The sequence below is a fragment of the Ptychodera flava genome, chromosome 7 (genome assembly GCF_041260155.1).
Source record: "Ptychodera flava strain L36383 chromosome 7, AS_Pfla_20210202, whole genome shotgun sequence".
Taxonomy (NCBI): Eukaryota; Metazoa; Hemichordata; class Enteropneusta; family Ptychoderidae; genus Ptychodera; species Ptychodera flava.
The window spans coordinates 28,901,544-28,923,419 of record NC_091934.1 but is presented as its reverse complement, the minus strand read 5'-3'; the positions used below and the strand labels follow the sequence as shown (position 1 = coordinate 28,923,419).

Below are 21,876 nucleotides of genomic sequence, written 5' to 3'. Positions count from 1 at the left end.
AACAGGTTATAGGAATGGGTCACTTGTTTTCGTATATTTTAAGGCTACGAACAAATGTCAAGGACTTCATGTTTGGGGCGCATGCTCAGTCTTTAATAAATCAGGGTCTCTAGATATTGGTTGAATATTCAATTCCCTAACTCACTCACCCACTCACTAATTCATTCTTCCGACATTCATCTATTCTTCATTCATAAACTCATTTGGTCAGTCATTTTACATCCACACCTAATTTTGAGGCTTTTTTGGGGGGAGGGGAATGGTCGGCAATGTTGGTCACCAACATCATTGCGCTTCTAAGATAAATAACTTTTGAGGAATAATAAATCAAGTTTATATCGTTTTGGGTTTTTTTTCTGTTTTGTTTGTTTAATGGACACACACGTGTCAGCTTTGCGATTCAGGTAAATATGCAACGATACAGCACTCAATAAATGAATAATATGGTTTCCTTTATTTGCTCCTCCATGAGTAACTACATCAATAATAATTCAATACAAGTATACAATTTTTAGGAGACGACGGGTCAGTCTCACTAAATGATGTAGCAGGGTGTCTCAGATATTTTGAAACATCTTTTGAAGGTTTTAAATACAATAGCTTTTCAATTTTTGTGTTATTATCTGTCGGGGCGAATTTGAAGGTTTTCTGAACTTTTTTTTGGTAAATTGATACCGTTGTACAATATAAAAACTTGAAAGGTTCGTTTTGAGCATTATCTTGTTTACCAAAAAAACTATCTTCTTTCAGAACTGCAAACTATATATTTCAGAAATGTCTCAACTGTGGGGGAAATAAAAAAGGTTACACTGGCAAATTGTATGTCGTTCCGAAAGATAACAAGATGTCTAAGAAAACGCTATGTATAGGTATTAAATAGTATTTCATGTAAATATGCTTCAATCATTATTCAAACGAGTCATCAGGGACCGACAGATCAAACGGGGGGGGTCTTTAACCATTGTGTACTCTGGAAGTGGCCCGACAGCTAGGTTACTTATAGAAAGCATCCCAATAACAGGGTTACTTATAGAAACACGCTGACGTTTTCGAAACTAGGGGTTTTAAAAGAGATATAAGGCTGGAACGATCTAAAACCCTCTTCGCGATCCGTTCATTTGAAGGGATTTGATTAGAGCTATATCTTGCACATCATCGACAATGTCAAAGTCATCTTTTCAAAGCATCTGAAGGTACATTATGTAGAAATTTATCGATCAAGGATCAAAAAGGAAAACGTCTAACGGGTGTTAAGCTCCTACGCAACGAATGAAGAAGGTAATATCATACAAAACGAATATCGAAAATCTGGTAATTTCTGGAATTATTGGTCACATTACACCAACAATCTCATCTGATCTAAGCAATTTGAGCAACATCATCAAAATGTTAACTAAAATAATTCTTTCAAGAGTATAAAATGGTCTAATTAGCTCCCTTTGCATATTTTTCTTGTTATGTTTCGACTTTGCACGATACTGCCTAGGACTTGTGTTCCACAGGTAGGTGCATGTATTTTGCAAGATGGGTCGGCAAAAAGCTCGCTGAGCTCAATTGTTCTTGATTCGCCATGTCACAGTGCATGAAGTACGGACATTGTTGAGATTAATTGAAAGGCATGTCTTCTGTGAAATGCCCCACCAATCAGTCTAACTGTTGCATACTTTTTGTTGCTCATGATAGTAAAACTTCTCGAAAGTTGTAAAAGATACATATTCGTCGCTAGACACGCGATAAAAGTGATAAAATTTCATATTTGTGTGTGTTGAACGTAATCCTGCACCGCGCCAACTTGCCCGTTTGCCAGTCCGTTTTACTCGGCAGATGGGAATATGGGTTTCCTGGACATTGCCAAAAAGATGGGTAAAACACAGGTTATCTGGGTCTCGTCAGCAGATTTATCAGTCTTCAGAACGGCCATTATTCTAAAAATAAAGAAAACAATTTGTCAGCAAAAAAAATGGACGCATTCAAGTATGCACATTATGCATGCATACATATCTACGTATACGTACACATACATACATACACACACACATACATACATACATACATACATACATACATACATACATACATACATACATACATACATACATACATACATACATACATACATACATACATACATACATGCATGCATGCATGCATACATACATACATACATACATACATACATACATACATACATACATACATACATACATACATACATACATACATACATACATACATACATACATACATCCATATAGATCTGATCCCACTTGCATAGCAACACAGCAAAATAAAGTAGGACTCACGTGAAATTAAACGGTCATATATTTTCAGTTTCAGGTTAGCTCTTGGCATTTTGGGTGAGGCGGTAAGGAATATTTTGAGCTATATGGACTACAGGGTTCCTTAAAACGCTGAACTTACTTATTCTGCAGGTCAGTGAATGCTTCATCACCGTTTGGATGAGTCCTCAGGAACTCCTTACATTCGGAGTAAGACTTGATCAAACCTACCATACCAGCAACAGTTCTCCGATTCTTTAGCGCCAATTTAACATCTCTGAAAGAATAAGGGATGAAAAAATGACGAATTGAAAAAAATATATATAGGTGAACACTAGTCTCATTTTGTTCTGGTGTTTTTTGTCTGTATTTTCTTTTGTAGACATCTTTTCACCTGATGAATTCCTAACTTTTAAGACGAAACGTTGTGTTAAGATCATTCAGGAAACAAGTAGGAAATCTACAACCAGCAACCAGATCAGTATATGTACATATATATATATATATATATATATATATATATATATATATATATATATATATATATATATATATATATATATATATATATATATATATATATATATTAGAGCTCAGTGTGAAGTTGTAGTCTCATATACAAACTCTGGGTCTGGAACTTTTTCGTTTACCATTGGTGATAGGTATTCAGAGTGAAAAGAGACGGCAACAGAAATTCCCTTACCTCCTGGAGTCACGATAAGGGAGCTCAAGTAAGCTGAAAGTGTTCTGTGGATCGTTGAACAAGTCTTGCCACTGCTTTGGTCGAGTGACAGACATGACTTCGTACTCAAACTGAAAGGTGGAAAGGAAAGATAGACTAATGTTAGACGTTTGCCCGCTCTTGGCAAAGGACATTTTTTGCCATGTTGGAGTATAGACTAAGGGCTGAAACATTAATCTATATGTTGAATTTAGCAAAATCTTCAATGGTGTAACACTTTTGCACTGAAAGACTAATTTTACAAAATCTCGGAAATTCATTTCACTGGTACGGTACTTTCCTGACCTTTGTCAGAAAATTCGAGGCATTTGAAAATTTGCCTTTAAGGAGATACGGGTAGCAGAATACCTATATTGATATATAGGTATGTTTATTTGTTCTCAAAAAGCAAGGGCCACCGCCCATCTTTTCCATAATCTCACAAAATCAAAGGAAAATATACACGGACACGTGATAAAGAAAATAACATTACTTCAAGTCTAATTTACAGGTCAGGAACAGCTATTGCTCAGCTTTTAGGGCTTCATTCCTTCTCAACATTGCTTTATGAATGTACACAGCTAATTTGAATAAAGTAACAAAGTTCTTTGATGAAAATAGAGAGATGAGTTTTTCAATAGTCGGATTGACATTTACATAGGCAGGCAGAAACTTTTCTCGAAGTTCACTATTCCAGAATTCCTACAAAATGATACTGTTAATATCACTGCACTATTGTGTTGCCCCTACGGATCACATACCTTCCTTAGCATGGCGTTAATTTCATCCGTCTTCTCGGCATCGTCCTCAATCTCTGCCTGGGTGCCATTGTAAGTGTAAATCGCAAGAGCGCCACCAGGTTTTAACACCCTGTCCACCTCTTTATAGAACTTGTCGAGGTCAAACCAGTGCACGGCGGTGCCAACAGTTATCAGGTCCACGCTAAGGGCGTCCACAGGTATGGCTTCACAGCTTCCAACACTGACAACACAAACGTTGAAAACAGTTACAAATATATACAGTCTAAAGTCTTTGTAGTTTCTGTACATATGCGTGCGCATAAATATGCATGAATGTAAGTAGATTGGTATGTCACTTTTTAGCGGGTAACTCTAAAGATACATTCACTGTTCAAATGCTTTAACAAAAAGTGATATATAATCAGTTTAGTGTTGTAATATTACAATAAAGTATATACAGTCTAAATCTAAGTAGTATATGTACATATGCGAGTGCGTACATGTGTATGAATGTAAGAATGTAAGTATGTCGGTATGTCACTTTTAAGAGGCTAACTCTTAAAGATGCATTCGCTGTACAAGTACTTTCGCAAAAAGTTATATAAAATGACTAACTGTAGTGTTGTATTAAAGTGTCAATGATAACTTAGCAAAAAGGAAAACATCGTTTTGCTACCTTTGTATCATGTTGTCAAGTATGTCTGAGTTATTGCAACAGACATGAAAGAACTGAGAAGATGGCCGCTTGGCGGCCATATTGGAACATATCACAAAACAAACTTACGTGTGTGTGCAATGCGTGCTATATTGTCCTTGTCAAAGAAATCAATGTAAGAAATCATTAATGGCTGAGTAATGGCCGAGGCCAAGAAAAGAACTCATAAACCAGCTGCGTGACGACCATCTCTGATCGTATTTAAAGAACAAAATGACCTCTATATGCGGGTCAAAGGGCAATATCACTCTGCTGATAGACCTGCATTCTACTTCTATACCATTGCAAGATTAGGTCTTCTTGTGGGGCACGAAAAAATTGCTGAATGTGTATAAAGTTCTTTATGTAATTTTTGTGGTCTGCAAAATGTTACCTGCCGAAGTATACAAAGCAGGCAACACATCTCCCTACCCTTAGAAAACACGATTTCTGGTCAATTTTTCGGGCTACAGATGGTATTTTTGCACACTAGAGTCGGCTATAAATGACAATCCTGTTTGTTAATGACACGGATTCACAGAGTATTTAAGAAGGGCTAGGTTCAGTATTCAAAACACAATGTTTTCTCTTTTCTGCCAAAATCAGTGTATGAATACTATTTCTCTCTACCTTGAATGAAATAGATACATTGTAATCAGTCAATAACACACAAGCACTGAAACCATTGCAATCAAAAATAGTTCCATGTTTCTGGAGGTTCTACATTCAAATATAAAATCGACTGGATAGGAGACTATCTGCACACGATAAAACACAGATATTTCTACTGAATGAATTACTTTCGTCCTCGATGTTACCTCCCACATCTGTCTGCCAACGTCTTTCGATGACATCGATCAGACCCAGTCTTGGTTCGATGCGCTTTAACTTCCAGCTGCATTTGTTAAAAATGGTGAAAAATGGACGGGAAAACACATACGAAGATTAAGTAGTCACAACTTTGTAGATATTTCACAATGCATCGCCAAAGTCACACGGCACATATTTCTTACAGAGAGGTGTCCTTGGATTTTGCATCATTCTGGGAACATATGCAATTTGATTGTCGTTTGGTTGTCGAGAGATAACTAGACTAAGATTGTTATGACTGTAGCAAAGTATAATGATATGCTGAGTCTCTTGAAAGTCTGCGCAGCTTTATATTTTGTGCAGTAATTTGAAAGATTGTGGTATGATTCGGCCTATGTAATGTACAGCAGCATTCAGTTTCCCATCTAAACGGGCAAAATTAGAAGATTTGGTTGAGACACAGACAACCTCTTTATTGGTCATGTGAAAACACCCGGCAAGGTGGACGGTAGGAGAGAAACCATTTGAATGGTTTTATTTTTTGAGAAAATCAAGCGATTTTGTTGCACCGTTATGATTCCCAGAAGGACATTTCCATTTAATCGTTGATGAAACTGACCTTGCACGAAAAGATCATATGAAAGACTAGACTGAAAGATTCCGTCGCGTGTGGACGCTCCGGCGCAGCCCGCACGCGACGGAATCTTTCAGTCTAATGAAAGACCTCCTGTGCATGATTCTACCCTGGTGAACACGACAAAAGTCTGGCGTCGACGCCATTTTGAAACCGCCGCAGCGCCATGACTGTTGAGGGCGTGTGTTTCTGTCGCAGTGCAATATTTAGCCATTGTTGTCGTATATCTTCTCATTTGAGTCAAACAATGGAATCTGACAAATCATTACAAATGACGGGAAAGGTCGCCCTGACCATGCACAATCGTAAAACTATACCACTTGCAGATCTCATATCATTGACGTTGTCTAAAATTATCAGGAGAAAATTTACCCCTTCACGGAACAGTAGAGCTGAAGATTTACTGGTTTTTTTCTGGGTTGGAAAAATATGCGAACCAGTATCCACGATTCAACAACAAAATTACTTCAAAACAGCGGTTCGATTTATGCAATGACAGCTGTGGTATATGGGCCAAACAAGCAAATATTTTTTAGTTCAAAGATTTTACCCCTTTCCCCTACGGAGTGCAAACGATTGCACGTTGTACATACCATATGCACTCCCATGGCTAAAGTTTAGAGCATTTTCCTTTATAATGGTATGTATCGATCTCAAGAAACTGATCTTGATAACAGTGAAAAACTCCTCTCATTTCATTTTGTTATTTAAAACATGGCCAAAAAGGGTTTCACTTGAATAAAAATCTGTAAAATTGACCAGGAACTCGATCACTGTACGTTTCGGCATTCATTACTGCCGTTACAAGAACCGACGGTATCGCTGATCTTACCTGAACTCGACGTTAGATGGCATGGTTGAGGCCTTGGCCTGTTTGATCTGGTCTGGACTGATGTCAACACCAAGTACACGTTCAGAATGGTCAGATAACATGGCGGTGCTTTGCCCCGAGCCGCAGCCAACATCAACAACGAATTTCAGATCCCCAAGCTGCGGATAGCAAAATAAAATAGATTAATAAATTGTGCTTTATCGAGGTATCAGTAATTGTTTTGGGAACGTAGCGATTGTCATTTAATATCTTGAGAATTTCTTGAGCAGACCGTATGTTGTTGTGGTTTCTGATGTTCGGTTGTTGTGTTTTGGGGGATGTTGTCCTGTTTATTCAAAAATACCGTCGAGGACAGTGTGCTCACATTCGGTTTGAATTGGTAAATTCAAGAAATATTTAAACCAGAAAAACAAGAATGACAAAAGCAAATAAGGTCTGCAACTTAGGTACTGGAGGTCATCTTTAGGAACATGCATATCAACTTCTATAGCAATGGGACAAGCAGATCCTACATACATAAGCAAATGTCAACAAAAAATTAGCCAGAGAAGCTTGACAAAAAGAAAAGGTGGGAGAGTGGGGAAAAAATAAAGAGTGGGAAAAAATGTACAAGGGATCTGGTAACAAGTCATCGTTGATGACACAGTCCCCACTTGTTAATAATGGTACTTTGATAACATGTCCTCAGAGAGGATAGAGTCCTCTTCATTAATTAGGTCTGTCATAAAATACTTTGATACAGATGGTGCTCAATGGCCAAGAATGAGTTCCATGGTGATGAAAACATAAAACCAATGTAGGCCACCATCTTTAAGTTCATAAAATGAGTCAACTAGAAATTAATCAACAGGATGTTGCAAAACATTTTTGCATACAATTCTAACACTTAACAGATTATCACTGGTACCATATTTCATAAAGTTTGATGCAGTATTTACAACACTATGAGATCAACATCTGTATCAAGTTTCATCACATTTGACGTTGTATTAATTTGTGGCTATATCACCCTAATTAGGAAAGTTCATTACTTATGCAATTACAAATTAATTAAAATGACACTGATAAATGTCTTTTTCAATGTTAAAGCAATGTGAGCTTAACATAGGTTAACATCTGTATAAAGTTTCATGAATTTGATGCAGTACATATTTCTTGACATATCAGCCTACTTACGAAACTTCAATAATTGGCATGTTACTGCTACATGATGTGAGACAAATTGACGAGCACATGTATGAAATAGGTCAATGTCAACTTTGAATGATACTGGTGGAAATATGTCTGAGTTGTGGCTCTGTACATGAAAACATTGTAATAAAATGGCTGCCTAGCGACCATATTGGATCGCATCACAAAAAAAATCGACGTACATATGTATGACATAGGTCAATGTCCTTGTACCAACTTTGAATAAAATTGGTTGAAACATGTCTGAGTTGTGGCTCTGTACATGAAAAAATCGTAATAAAATGGCCGCCTGGCGGCCATATTGGATCGTATCACAAAAAAAATTGACGTGCATATCTATGACATTGGTCAATGTCCTTGTACCAACTTTGAATAAAATTGGTTAAAACATGTCTGAGTTATGGCTCTGTACATGAAAAAATCGTAATAAAATGGCCGCCTGGCGGCCATATTGGATCGTATCCCAAAAAAAATCGACGTGCATCTGTATGACATTTGAAGTAATCCTTGTACCAAGTTTGAATGAAATCGCTTCTTGCATCTCTGAGATATCTGCGTGAACGGACGGACGGACGGACGCACGCACGCACACACGCACGCACGCACGCACGCACGCACGGACATGACCAAACCTATAAGTCCCCCCGGACGGTGTCCGTGGGGACTAAAAAGTAACGCTACCTCATCAATCTTCTATCCCCTACCCCCTCCTGAATATCAAATGTTCCACCCCTTACATAAGACCAGCAGGCAGGAAATGTATTTACAACCTTGGGGATGTTTTAATTAATGCTATGAGTGCTATCATTCGAATGTAAACAGCACTTAAATCAGTTACAGATAGTGAAATGCCTTCCACTGTGGGGGGGGGGGGGGATTACGACATCTGGAATTATCCTGGATCCAAATTTCTCATCAGTTCTTGTGTGTCTTACATGCAAAAGTTGCAAAAATTGGTTCGCAATGAAAAAATTTACCTCAGCTTTGTTTTCTGGATCAAACTTTACTATAAATTGATATTAAATATGTCAAAACTATGTTCACAGCCTTCAAAACTCTCTCACAACATATACTGGGTTGGTGTAGGTCATTTAAGGTCACGAAAGAAAATTACCCAAAATATAAAAATTTGGGGGGTTTCCCAACACTTTGAGCAGAAAATTTATCTAATAACATCCCTCTGGACTTTTGTACCAATTACAAAGCTATCAGACAAGTAATTTTGAGAACAAGTTTTCTTGACCAAAAATGACAAAATTGTCTTAAAAATACAAATTTGTATATTTCAGGACAACTTCCACATATCTAACTATTGTCATCTCTGGACATCTGTACACCAAATATAAAAGCTATCTGTCCAGGGGCTTTAAAAAGAATATATCTCTCAAGATTTTTTGACCAAAAATATCAAAAATTGCCCCAAAACAGTAATATTTCCAAAACTGTCGTAATTTCAACAATTAGAAGGGTAACACCCTTGCAAACATCCAATCCAAATTTGAGAGCAATTGGGCTAGCGGTTTAAGAGAAGAAGAAATTTACTTAAAATGAGAAAAGTAACCAAAAAATTCAGCAAAAATACAACATTTGAGATATCTTCACGATATTCATCAAACTGATTTTGATCAACCTTAAGAACCTGTATACCAAATATCAAAGCTATCAGATTAGTAATTTTTCAATAAAAAAATTTTTGACCAAAAATGTGGAAAATTGCCCCAAAATTACAAATATTAAAAATTCAATTCAATTTGTTTACACTTGACTAAGGTCATCCTGAGGAACATGTATACCAACTTTCAAAGCAATTAGATGAGTGGTTTCAGAGAAAAACATTTTTTGACTAAAAACTAAAAAAATTACCCTAAAAATAGAAACATGCAAATTTCATCTAAAATTTTAAACACCTACTTTAGAACACCTAAAGGAACCTGCACACCAAGTTTCAACCCAATCTGACCAATGGTTACAGAGTTTTAGCAATTTGCAGGGTTTTTCCTTTTTTCCCCTCATTTGCATATTTTGGCACTGACATGTTCATTTGAACAAATTCACATCTCCACCCCTAGATGCACCTGTACACCAAATACTAAGACAGTAGGTGCTGCGGTTTGGCTGTTTTTGACGTGGACGGACATACATACATACGTACATACATACATACATACATACATACATACATACAGACATGCAAATGGCATGCAAATGAACTGATTCAGCTTATACGATTACCTCACATTGGTATACCAAATGTGAGCTAAAATTAATTCCCTTGTCAAAATATTTTTTTCATACTCGTTTATTTATTCAAAGCCTTTTGGGTATGTGCACAGGGCGCAGGAGCAGATTTTCGTGACAAACTTGACACGCAAAAAGCATGCGCAGTAGTTAACTACGTACTTTTACACCGTTTTACAGTTATTTACCGTCGCCATTCTGTATACTCAGTGACTTAAAGCAAAGATTCCATGTTTTCTTGATATCATTCAGGTATAAAAAGAGCAACTTTGTCCCTTTCAGTTGGGACAGTTTCTCAAAACAGAGAATAAAAGCACAAGATCTTACTTAGTTCTATCGTGGAGCCAAAATAATATCGTTTTAGCTCCAATCCGCTTCGAATCCATGTTGTGTGACAGAGGTTATTTTCAGTGTTATGATGTACGGACAGAATGATTATCTTCGCAGGACGTGCCGAATAGACAGAGGCGTAAAAAGATACGCTTCTTTTGTTTTCACTTTATCGGTGAATATGATTGACCTTGTATTGTACTGGTCATATTATGACACTGTTTGCGTAGACTGTTGTAAGAGACTTCCCCTGTAGAGTAACGTAGCATCAAGGTAGTGTCGGTACTACGTAGATTGTAGTTGGCCTATCGAAGGGCAGATTACATTTGGTAAATGGCAGTCTGAGGATATTTTCGTCACTGAAGCTACTGATGCTGAGGCGAACAAAATTGGGTTTGGGGTCACCCACCGTGATGCATTTCCTCTCTTAGACCGGGTAATTTGGCCATCTTTGCAGTAACTGTACATACAGGAAAACCCGTGACTGCCGCTAGAGGGCGCCCCTCCAATTACCGCTTCCATTTCCCACCGACGTCGATGGATCTCCTTGTGAATCATCCAGAAGTTGGAATGTATTCAAGGACGGGCCTCTCCGGAACAATTACAGACTTTTATTGTGATAAAAGTAATAAAATTTACAAGGAAAATAAACTCAATATACACTTTTGATGGGTCGTGTCCCTTTGGGACGGGATACAGTGAGGGATCGATATGCTTTTACAGGTTACTAGTGTCAACGCTGATATTTAAATGCTCCTTCGAGTCTACGAGGCCGATACTTGAATAAATTCAATGGTTACTCTTACTCATCTTATAACAAAACCATATGATGTCTCTTTAAACTAAGAGGCAAAAGATGAATGTTGTCCAGCCGCATAACGAGAAAGGTACCAGGATGTAGGGGGTCACGCTTGGGTAAGGAAAGTGGCCAATCGATTGGCCCGGATAGATTCAGTAAAACTAGGCCTTCGGACTATCGTATTTTACAACCTGTTTATGACACTGCAGACAATGTGGAAAAATAATCACACCATCCCTTCGTCGTCAATTTGCTTTACGGGAACTTTTGTCAAAACTTGGTACTTTTACAATCACTGGTATATAGTAGTTTCTTCCCTCAGTAAGTTTATTTCCTTCTTACTGGAAAATAGTCTTTTTGTCAACAAAATCACCTTAAATCGACTAGCTAACATTGTTCTTGCTTATTTTCAAAGTACGGTTATGAACAAAGTTAAAACACAAGTCAGTACGACCAAGTGGATAGAAAGATTTCATGTCGTAGACCTAAAAAAATTATTTCCATTGACCTTCAAAATTACAGACGATACTGCCCTGCAAAGCTTTCAGTACAAGATTCTTACACGTACAATAGCTACCAATAATTTTTTAAAAATAAGAAATGTAATCACAAATGACAATTAATGTACTTTTTGTAATAAATGGGTGGAAGACATAGTCCATCTTTTTTTGAGTGCAAATATATTCTTCAATTTTGGAGTGATGGAGAATCGCTTTTGCTGAAAAATTGTAATATTCCAATAACACTGATTCCAGAAATGTTATCTTGGGAATTATAACGAAAGATGGTACATTCACTGTTAATGTTTTAGTAATTTAGGGTAAGAAATACATATATGATTGCAGAAGATTGCACAGAATACCAAAGATTCAACAATTTACAATATGGGTACAAGAAAGAATCACAGTAGAAAAACATAAACATAAATTAAGTTTCTTTGAAAAAGATGACACAGATTCAAAATGGTCAAAATTAAGTCTATTTTGCCAATAGAATTTTGAGATTTTAAACCGAAGCACTGTCCTGCTTTTTTGTTTTTTCTTTGTTTGGTTTTTCTTTTCTGTATTTTTTTTGGTTTTGTTTTGTCTTCTTTTTCTGAAAGCCAATAAAAAAAAACCAAAAAAAAACATTGTTCTTGCTTATGTTGCAGAAAAAGGGGTCGCCTGAAGACATGGAATCGATAGCAATGAAAGTGACAGGAGCAAAATTGAAAATAAGAGCTCTTTCTTCTTCGTCTGTTCGTAATTTGGCAAATTTACTGGCCTCTAGACTGAAAGAGCCGTCGCTCGAGAACGCTCTCTCCGTGCCCCAACTCTTACTGAGCGCCCTCGAGCGACGGATCTTCCAGACTAACTGGTCTCAAAAGCAAGCTACTTCCGCGTGATCGCGAGACAAATTCCGAACGAGGTGTTTACACAAAGGCACAGACCCTCGATGTGTCGAGAAGAGTCGACATGTTGAGGACATGTTAGCCAGCTGATAATGGTCTCATTACCAACGATTGATAATAATATGCACCGATTCAGCTTACAAAGTGCATTGCTGTGTCCGTATATGCTATTTCTGAATGCCAGAAGATACACGTAACGTCTGATCAGACTGTTTTTCTTTTTCTGAATACAATGTGAAACGTTCCGCATTTTAACCTCTTTCAGTTAATAAAATCCCACTATCCCGTATTCAGTTTTCTTCTGTTATAGACAGACTATAGTTAAACGTTGCGTCATCGCTTGACCTTCGGTGTCGGTGAAGACAAGACACATGTGAGTTGAATGGAATTTTCTACTCTCGGCATGATGGATTGGCAGATATTAGCCGAGTAGAGTCGTGTCTTGCTATGCCTCTGAACCCGATCATGTCAGGGAGAAAATATCTGACCTTCTTTGTCAACTGAACAAGGAGGTGCTATCAGTCTCCATCGAGATTCAGTTCAGAGAGTTCACTCGAGTGGCTAGGCGTTTCTCGAGAGTCTATGCTAGGCGTCAGCGGCTCATCGGGTTCTTTTCTTGAGTGGGTGGGCACACTCAATAGCACTGATTCTCCGTCACACTGGCAAAACACAAATCAGGCCAGTGGCGAATCTCTTCTGATGGCCTTGCCTTGCCATGCTTCAAGTTACTAATGGTGTGGAAGCAATAACTGAATTGGTTAAAGGGGCAGTTTTCAATCCCTGGTTCTCGAATTGGTGGTAATTGACATTGGCTGTTTGCCTGATTTTAGCCCTTCGTTGTCCTTTAAAAGTTGGGCACAGTTAGTCGATTTGCTGAGAGATAAAGCTGATAAAGAACACATCCCCTTAAAAAGTCAGAAATTTCCTCTGAGACGCAACCTTCCTGCCCGCCCATGACTATAAAATAGGTTCACAAGAGTGTTACTTTCATAGAGTTTTATTCGAGTAGAGTCTATGAAAACACAATCACTATCGCCAAACTTCCATATAAATTTTTATGGCATATTGATCAGATATGTCCATTGTGGTTTGTCTCACATGCCCATGTCGTGCGGTCTGAAGGATTCGATGGTATCTAGTTAATGACGTAGAGGGCAGCATTGTCATCATTTCACTGAAAGTGAACCGGAACTACTTTCAACTTCATGATTTATTTAACAGGGATCACATTGCATATTTTAGATACAAAATCGGGTTTTAAAAATATTTAGCATCAAAAATATACACCACATAAAACCGATTTAAATGTATCAGTGCGCCGTTCGATGATGAAAAATCGTTCTATTTTGACGGATTTTCGTGTAATAATAAAATAGAGTATATTCCCGCCATTTTCAAATAAACCTAAAAATCTTGACTGACAAATATGTAGGAGCATGGAACTACTTTTGGCAGTTCCATGGTAGAAGAGGCACGTAATAAAAACATAAGCGCCAAACCAAGCGACTATGTACCCTCGAGGCAGAACACTACATACCCGACGTCAGGCGAGCAAACAGTATCTACCCTCGGGCGCATAGTCACTTGTTTGAGCTATAATATCATTTATTGCAAAATAAATTAACGCACAATAATGGCTTTGAAAATATATTCATATTACTAATGACTGCCCTGGCAGCCATCTTGAATTATATGGCGCGAAACAAATGACATGTACCATGGCATATTGCTGTTTGGCAAGTTTGAATAAAATCTGCTTGATAAATAACAGTTCATGACTTTGAGCATGGAATATACAATAACAAAAAGGCCGCTTAGTGGCGATATTATCGTGTATAAACTCGCACTATGTTACTGTAAGACCGCGTTCAAAAAAAATGGTGAGGGGAGCTGGAGGAATCGCGACTGAAATCTTATTTTTTTTATGATCCCCCCTCAATACCCTAAAAAATTTTCAAGTCCCCCCCCCATACCCTCAAAAATTTTCAAGTCCCCCCCCCAAATTACCATATAGCCGCATATTTATTAGGAATGCACGCAGAGTAAAAACAAACATGTAATGTGTCGTTCTGCACGCAGATGTTCAACACTACCTCTTATCAGCAGGTTGTAGAGCCATATACCTAGGGCAAGTTCTTAAATTGATTCATTTTTAAATGCATCAGTGGACTTTTTGGATTTCTAAGTCTAAGCCAACTTGAGTTTATCCAACTCAGACCAGTTCAATGGCACCAGCTGAAAAGCCAACAAAATGACAATCATGAGAGAGTATGAAAATTAAATTGTGTATTCCTAGCTACGTTTAACAAAATTGTGAAAAAAATGAGCACAGTGACCTACCCAATTATTTTTTCAAAAGTACAAGACATATATAACTTATGGTAGATGCCACTTATAAATGTTTTACAAAATGACAATACTAGAAGGTTAAAATATTCCATGAAATTAATGTTTTAATCTCAGAAATTTTGGGTGTAATAATGGCAAATTTGATAAAAAATAAATGATTCCATTTAGTCACACATTTTTCCATTTAAATTAGAGTGTTTACTCTTCAAAGTTTTACTTTTGTGTTATTGGTACAATGAGATGTGAAAATTTTTGTTCAATTTATACAATTGCGTTCTTGTTCTACTCCCTACAGCATGTTGAGCTGTCCAATATTCAGCTTGCCAACACAGCCTATGTGTACCGTGCATTTGTATCATTCAAATATCACCAATATTTAGACAAACGGGCTTTGTTGACAAAGTGAATATTGTGTTTTTAAGCATGCTGTAGAGAGACACCAAGAAACTGTATTTGATACATTGCATAGAAACATTGAAAAATTATCAATAGTTGCAGCTCCTGCCCCATTACAAGGCCAACTTGTTTTATAAAACTTTAATGGCATTCATACATTTTCAGATTTTTTCAAGATTAAAGACATAAAATGTGACAAAACGGTTCTAGATTTTGTTTAATTATTACTAACATTAGAACCATTGGACGACATCAAAATGTTGGGAGTCAAAATATTTTCAGGTCCCCCCCCCCCTAGAGGCAGAGCAAAACTTTCAAGTCCTCCCCTCGACTACTCCAAAACTTTTCGAATCCCCCCTTGAATTCCTCCAGCCCCTCCCCCCTCATCATTTTTTAACCGCGGCCTAAGCCATGGAAATCGTGTCTATGCATGCAACCTTATGAATTTTGATTGGTACTGCCTATTGTTCAAATCACGGTCCCTCGGAGGGACTGTGTTCAAATGCAAGTAAAACATCTGCCTTGTAAAAACCTGTTTGACAGAAATACAATGTTAGGGAAAAGTTTGGAACATAATTTTTATTGATATTTTTGCACTTTAAATGTTTCAATGAAGAAAATGGTTTACAACGACTTTTGTTTCCTATGCACGTATTTTAATTGTCCCCAGTCTCGTAGAAAGGAGGGTTACTTAACCCTCTAAGTGCTGTAATTTTTCCCACCACAATTTTAGAGCAACATTTTACAATTTTTACGAATTTTTCTCTATTGTTTTCTATAATTTTGGAGCAAATAGACATCACATTTCAATGGCTACAGTTTTTTATCAAAACTGGCAAAAGTCTTGGGAAAAAAATTAACTGAGGTATATTTTGTAAAGGTGACAAAAATTGACCTTGGCGCTAAAAGGGTTAATACCTTTGTCGTGGAGACTGGAGGAGGCTTAGAGCTTTCATCGATGAAAGCATGAACGCTATGAACTGGGCGACATCTTTTTACGTCACACACGACAGAAACTCCGCTATTGGAAATTAGTGATAAGCAATTAGTGAAGAAATGCAGGGATACAAACGCAGTACTATACAATAGTCATGGAGGAACACTTTCATTGTTCCTCAAAATCGACACTGCGATTGTGACCTTTCTTCATTTGGTTAAAACAAAGAGCCGGAAAAGACTTCCGCTCTGTTTTCACTATTTCACACTTTCACCCAGCGAGTTACTCAACCACCGTGGATTTGTCCATAAATGTGTTGACAGACAAGCTGTGACGTGCAAGCTTCAGGTTAAGACGACATGAGGGTCGTCAATGACAAGAATGTCTCACGACCAGACCGACGTAATTCACCCCCGCCGCCACCCCCCCCCCAAAAAAACATTTTTTTTTCAGTCGAACAAAAATTTATGGTGTTAAAACGACTGCCTTGACTTACACGCACACACGTTCCTACACAGTCCGAATTCTGTTCGAGTCAAAACAAAGGAATATCGAAACTACACTTTCATCACTTTGAAACTAAACTCTTACAGAACTCACTTTTTAGGGCTTTGGAAGAGTTTGGTAAACTTGAACGTCTCGTTAGAAAACACAAATTGATATTCCGACAGCTGATGCATTTTGCGTCAGTTCTCGCTCTCACAAAACTTTACATGTCTTTCCTGCAACTCCAATTTCTTCGTCTCAATGCAGTCTCACTGTGTTTTCGGTGAACGTAAATACCGTACGTCTTGCACTTCACAAGTATCTACATCAAAGATAAAATCATTTGCAATTCATTTGGTCGCTCCCAAGCCCTGTAGTTCTTCAATTCTTCCAATAGTGGGACGCGACTAGTTTAGGAAAATATGAAAATCCCTATGTGGTTTTGACAAATGCAAAACGAAATGAGCTCTTCCAACCCCCTCCCCCTCCCTCCCCCCTCCCAATTGCGCAGGCAGCGAGCTAGCTTTATCATCAACTGACGTCCCTTTGTGAGTAGACTGGGGACGCTCTCTACGCTCAGGCTCCTGCGGAGGAGCTTAGAGAGCGCCCTCGTGCGACGGATCTTTCAGTATACGTGTACCATGGAGGTAGAAAGAAAGAGTTCTTTCTTCATCTTCCACATCCATAGTTGTACGGTGCAGCTGCTGTATCATTTAAAAAATGCAATTCCCTATTCAGAGAGAAAGACTGTCTCTGGCTTCTATACACAATCACTCAGATGACAGTACAGTGCTGTTACACCCTCGTCTAACACACGTTGGCACACTATGGCAGAAAGGCGAAATGATGGGTCAGACATGAGGACGCGCCTTCAGACAATTTGAGGGACCCAGACATATTCTGATATTTTTGATCTGTATGCTTGTTTCTTACACTTGCTTATTGTACTCTGAAAAGCACATTTATGCCACTCAACGTTCACTGTAGACTGAAAGATCAGTCGCTCGAGGGCGCTCTCTACGCTCCCCAACTTTTGTGCATTGCGATTGCCCGCTCCCGACAGTTGAATTTTCAAGTCATCAGTATCAAATGCAGCTACATATGCTTGGCTCCAAGGAGCCATTTTCTGCTATACCGGTCAACCCCTATAACCATTGAGGAAGCAATATTCTACCAGGAAGCAACGGGGTTACACTCACATTGTGGCAATGAAATTAATTACTGTCAAGCCCCGGAGGACACTATGCAAGCAGAACGAAAATATTGAAAAGTACAATTGACCCTCTGAGGAAAACATTTCACCCTAGACTGTAGTGTTTTTGTTCCATTACATAATGAATACATTATTCGCTGAAAATTGTATTTCTTGTTTGTCTCCGCAGACATATATTTATGCAAAATAAGTAGGGATTATTGAACTTCGCTGAAAATCGCTCTCCACATTCCTTTGCTCGTCTTGGCCAGAAAAAAAATCAAAGGAACGATATTTTTGGTCTAACAATACTGAAATCGGCGTCGCCCCACTTAATTTTGTATCAGATTTAAGGTGCATTTGAATTGGAGCCATCAACATTCCATCAATTGAGTCTTTCCACAACCTCCTAACATTTTCGGCTAACCCACGGTCACTATGCGCATTGCTCAGAGTGGCTGACGGCAAACGTACGGTGTTCGACCATTCACACTCGCAAAAATAGCTCCTACGCGACTGCGACCTGTTAATGACACCGAACTACCAAGCTGTGAATAGGTGCAGTTGCGTAACATCTTGTTTGGGATTGTTCCATGACGTTGCGTAACACGTCGTGTATGCTTGCGTGGCAACACACCAAGGTCACGATAGTGAGTGAGGCATTTTATTTTACTGTAAATGTAGGCGAGATAAAGCAATTTATCCCATGTAAAAGGAAATTGAAACACTCGAGTTATGCGGATAATGTCGTAGGTTATAAATGTAATATTTTGGTAGCCTGCAAGGTGTGTGCAATAACTAACGGCGTACTCAATGCAGCGTATTTCAGTCAATATACCGGTACCTGGCACAGAATTCAGAACAACTCTTATTTTTATACTTCCTGTCACGTTCAACAACAACTGCGCTAGCGTTCAAAACAAGACGCGTACAGGCGCACATTTGTGAGAAGGGCCAACACAAATCATTGTCTTACGGTGCGTCCATGCTCATACCCAGTGTGAAATAATTGAGTCTACGGGCACTACCAGCAGGCGTGTTGGGAAACAGTGTTAATTTAGTTACAAACCGGTCTCTATCGTAGGACGGTAAGGGTATTTTCATATTCTCAACGCAGAACTTGCTTCTGTTCTGCCTCAATGGCTAAAGGCAGCCGACAAAAGGTTTCTAGACGTTTCGGCACCAAGATGTTTCGGCACCACTCTAGCCCACCTGGGGGAACTAGTGGTACAGCGTAATGTTACAAATCTAAGCACTAAAAATATAAGTATAGTGTCGATTCATGTACATGCTTTGTGAGAACATGGTAAGAAACCGTAAGGAAAACTCTTTATATCATTTTCAAATCTGTGACACACGTTTATCGACGGGTCAGTCAATTACTAATTGTTTTGAAAAAAAAATCGAAACGGATGCCGAAACGTCTTTGGTTGCGGTGCCGAAACGACTTGGGCCGAAACGGCCAGTTACCCCGACCACAGAGCTACCAAAAGATGCCCCGACAAAGCAATGTCTGGTCGACCATGAAGATAGAGCTCACTGAACACAAGGAGTCACGCAAGAATCGATAACACATTACTTTCGAAACTCTACAGGCTTATTATCACCGAAGATATTGTTGACAATGTTCAAGCGAGGTTGTGACATATTTTTGGCCACCTGGAGGTAAAAAAAATGTAAGCATTACATTGCCTGCGTCTCAGAAATGTTGGTCTCCAAGTTCAAATACGGTCACGAAACCATTGACCTTGGATAAACAAAACCATGGAAACTGCCTTCACTGTATTTGGTTTTTTTCCAACAGTCGCAGCAAAAAAGTTGTGTACGCATAGCTGTTTTACATAATAGTGTGTGGTTCTGACGCTTTTAGAACAAAGTTTAACAATATTTCCCCACGGTCCTCTCTCTACTATAACATTCTCCCGATATCGCCCTGCCACACTGCTTTCCCGTGGCCATTGACAAACTGCCCAGCCGAGAACAAACGGAACGGGGCATTTTAACGTATCATTGAGGAGTTATATAGAATTCGCCCACCCAGTGGTGTGTAAAGCGCGTCCGTCCATTCCCCTCCCTACTGATAAGAAAAACATTGTCCCTGGCCACGCATAGTCTTCTTTACCAACGGTTTGTGCCCCGGTGCGTTCTTCCATCTCTATCGATTTTCAGATTTCCCGTCCAGAACAAACGACGTGCCACGAAGCATGGAGGTAGGAAGAGAGCAACCGTAGGCTGAGACTAGTTCAAAAAAAGCTTGCGTTCAACTACGTAGTTGCTCAATAAACCCTACGTTCTATATTGAGGTGGGATTATTCTAAATAAATAACGGCAAGCTCAAGTCAGCGCAGTCCAGGGTATAAATGACGGCCCCATCGCATCTCTCAGCCACCCCCAAAAAAAATAGTACAGTAGTGAGATAGCCCCGTTGCAGTATACACTCGATAAGGACTATGACGTATTTGGAATCGAGTAAGGGTCTGGCATAGTTGAGAAGCACTCACCTTCTCGCCACCGAACTTCACAATCTTCTTGACGAGCTCCTCCGGGTACGTGGGCCGAAACTTTTTGTACGCCACAGTAAGGTCGGACCCGCTGAAGAAATTGCTGAAAGCTCCGTCCATAGCCATTTCGTATTGCGTTGTTGCAGGTTGTCAACTCCGAGTTCAGAGATGCAATGATGCGTACGCTTAGACGTCTGCGTGAGAGATAAACCGCGCCTGCGCAATGTAGCGAAAGTCGATTAATTCGTGTGCGCTGCGCAGCGACACCAAGGCAACACTCTACGCTCAGCTTGATCACGGGTCCCATAATTATAATTCACCGAGGTGGCCATAATAACAATGGATTGATGGGATAGAATTTGCAAGTGTGCAAATCAATCAATCAGTAAATTTTACATAGCGCAAAAGCGGTGTTTTGCTCAGTCTGTGACGCTCAAATGCCAACCCACACTGTGTGCTCTGGAAAATATGTGCATTTTCAGTTTTCTTTTGAAATTTTCCAAGTTTAAGGATTCTCTGATGTCGATCGGTCGTGCGTTCCATTGTTCAGGTGCAGTTCATGAAAATGCACGGCCACCTTACTGACCATTGGTGATGATTTGAAGGTGATGACAAAGAAAACACAATTGGAAATTTCAGGTAATTGGGTGGTGAAGTGAGGTCGTTGTAACCTGCAAATGTACGCTCATCTGCTTTTCTTTTTAAGTTTCACACTTGTTCAACTTTTATGAGTAATTTGTAATATTGCAACATTCAGCTATATGAAACCTAACGCTTTTGAGAAATTTGAAAAATATGAAGATCCAATTATCCCAAATTAGTTCCAATTGTGTTGACAACAAAATACAATACTTTCAGCCCCATCTCCCACCCCAGGAAAGTTTAACCTTTGCCACCGTTGGAGAATAAATATTAACTTTTATTATTTCATGTAATCTGTGCATACCATACTGTACCGTGTAATGGGTCATTGACCTTTATCGTGTTACAACTTTTATATTCAAGTTTGACACTTATCCTCATGCATATTTTCACACCTTTGTATGTGCAGCTTTTCTTTATGCGTTCATTTAGTTTAATAATTTCTGTAGTGTCTATTTTTACAGACATTCATTATAGTTTGTCAGAACTTTATCAAAATTTAAATCGAGATCAAGTAATGGATTAGATTTCAATACAGGATTACGCGCGTTTTGTACGACCTTTGACCGTTATCATGATGTATATATAGAACCATAGAGGTGCAAATTGATTGCTCCTCCGTGTATAGAGTTGAGTTGTTTGTGTGGAGTTGCATCGCACAGTGGCGACTTCGCTCCATTGTCATATACCCGAGCCACGCTGAGCTAGCTCGTCT

General features: G+C 38.8%; 1 protein-coding gene across 2 annotated transcripts in view; it reads right to left on the bottom strand.

Moving 5' to 3' along the window:
- Positions 1–435: 435 nt before the first annotated feature.
- The window catches only part of LOC139137193 (putative methyltransferase DDB_G0268948), a 47,188-nt gene continuing 25,747 nt past the window's right edge, over positions 436–21,876 (bottom strand). The window contains exons 1-6 of one of the 2 annotated variants that reach the window (XM_070705171.1): positions 20,520–20,737; positions 6,711–6,868; positions 3,762–3,981; positions 2,983–3,092; positions 2,422–2,556; positions 436–1,925 (exon numbers count right to left, since the gene is read on the bottom strand). In XM_070705171.1, coding sequence (XP_070561272.1) covers positions 1,814–1,925; positions 2,422–2,556; positions 2,983–3,092; positions 3,762–3,981; positions 6,711–6,868; positions 20,520–20,645 — 861 coding nt within the window. In that variant the 5' untranslated portion in view covers positions 20,646–20,737 and the 3' untranslated portion in view covers positions 436–1,813. Of the gene's footprint in view, positions 1,926–2,421; positions 2,557–2,982; positions 3,093–3,761; positions 3,982–6,710; positions 6,869–20,519; positions 20,738–21,876 lie in introns of those variants that run through there. The other variant, XM_070705172.1, reaches the window with a different exon arrangement.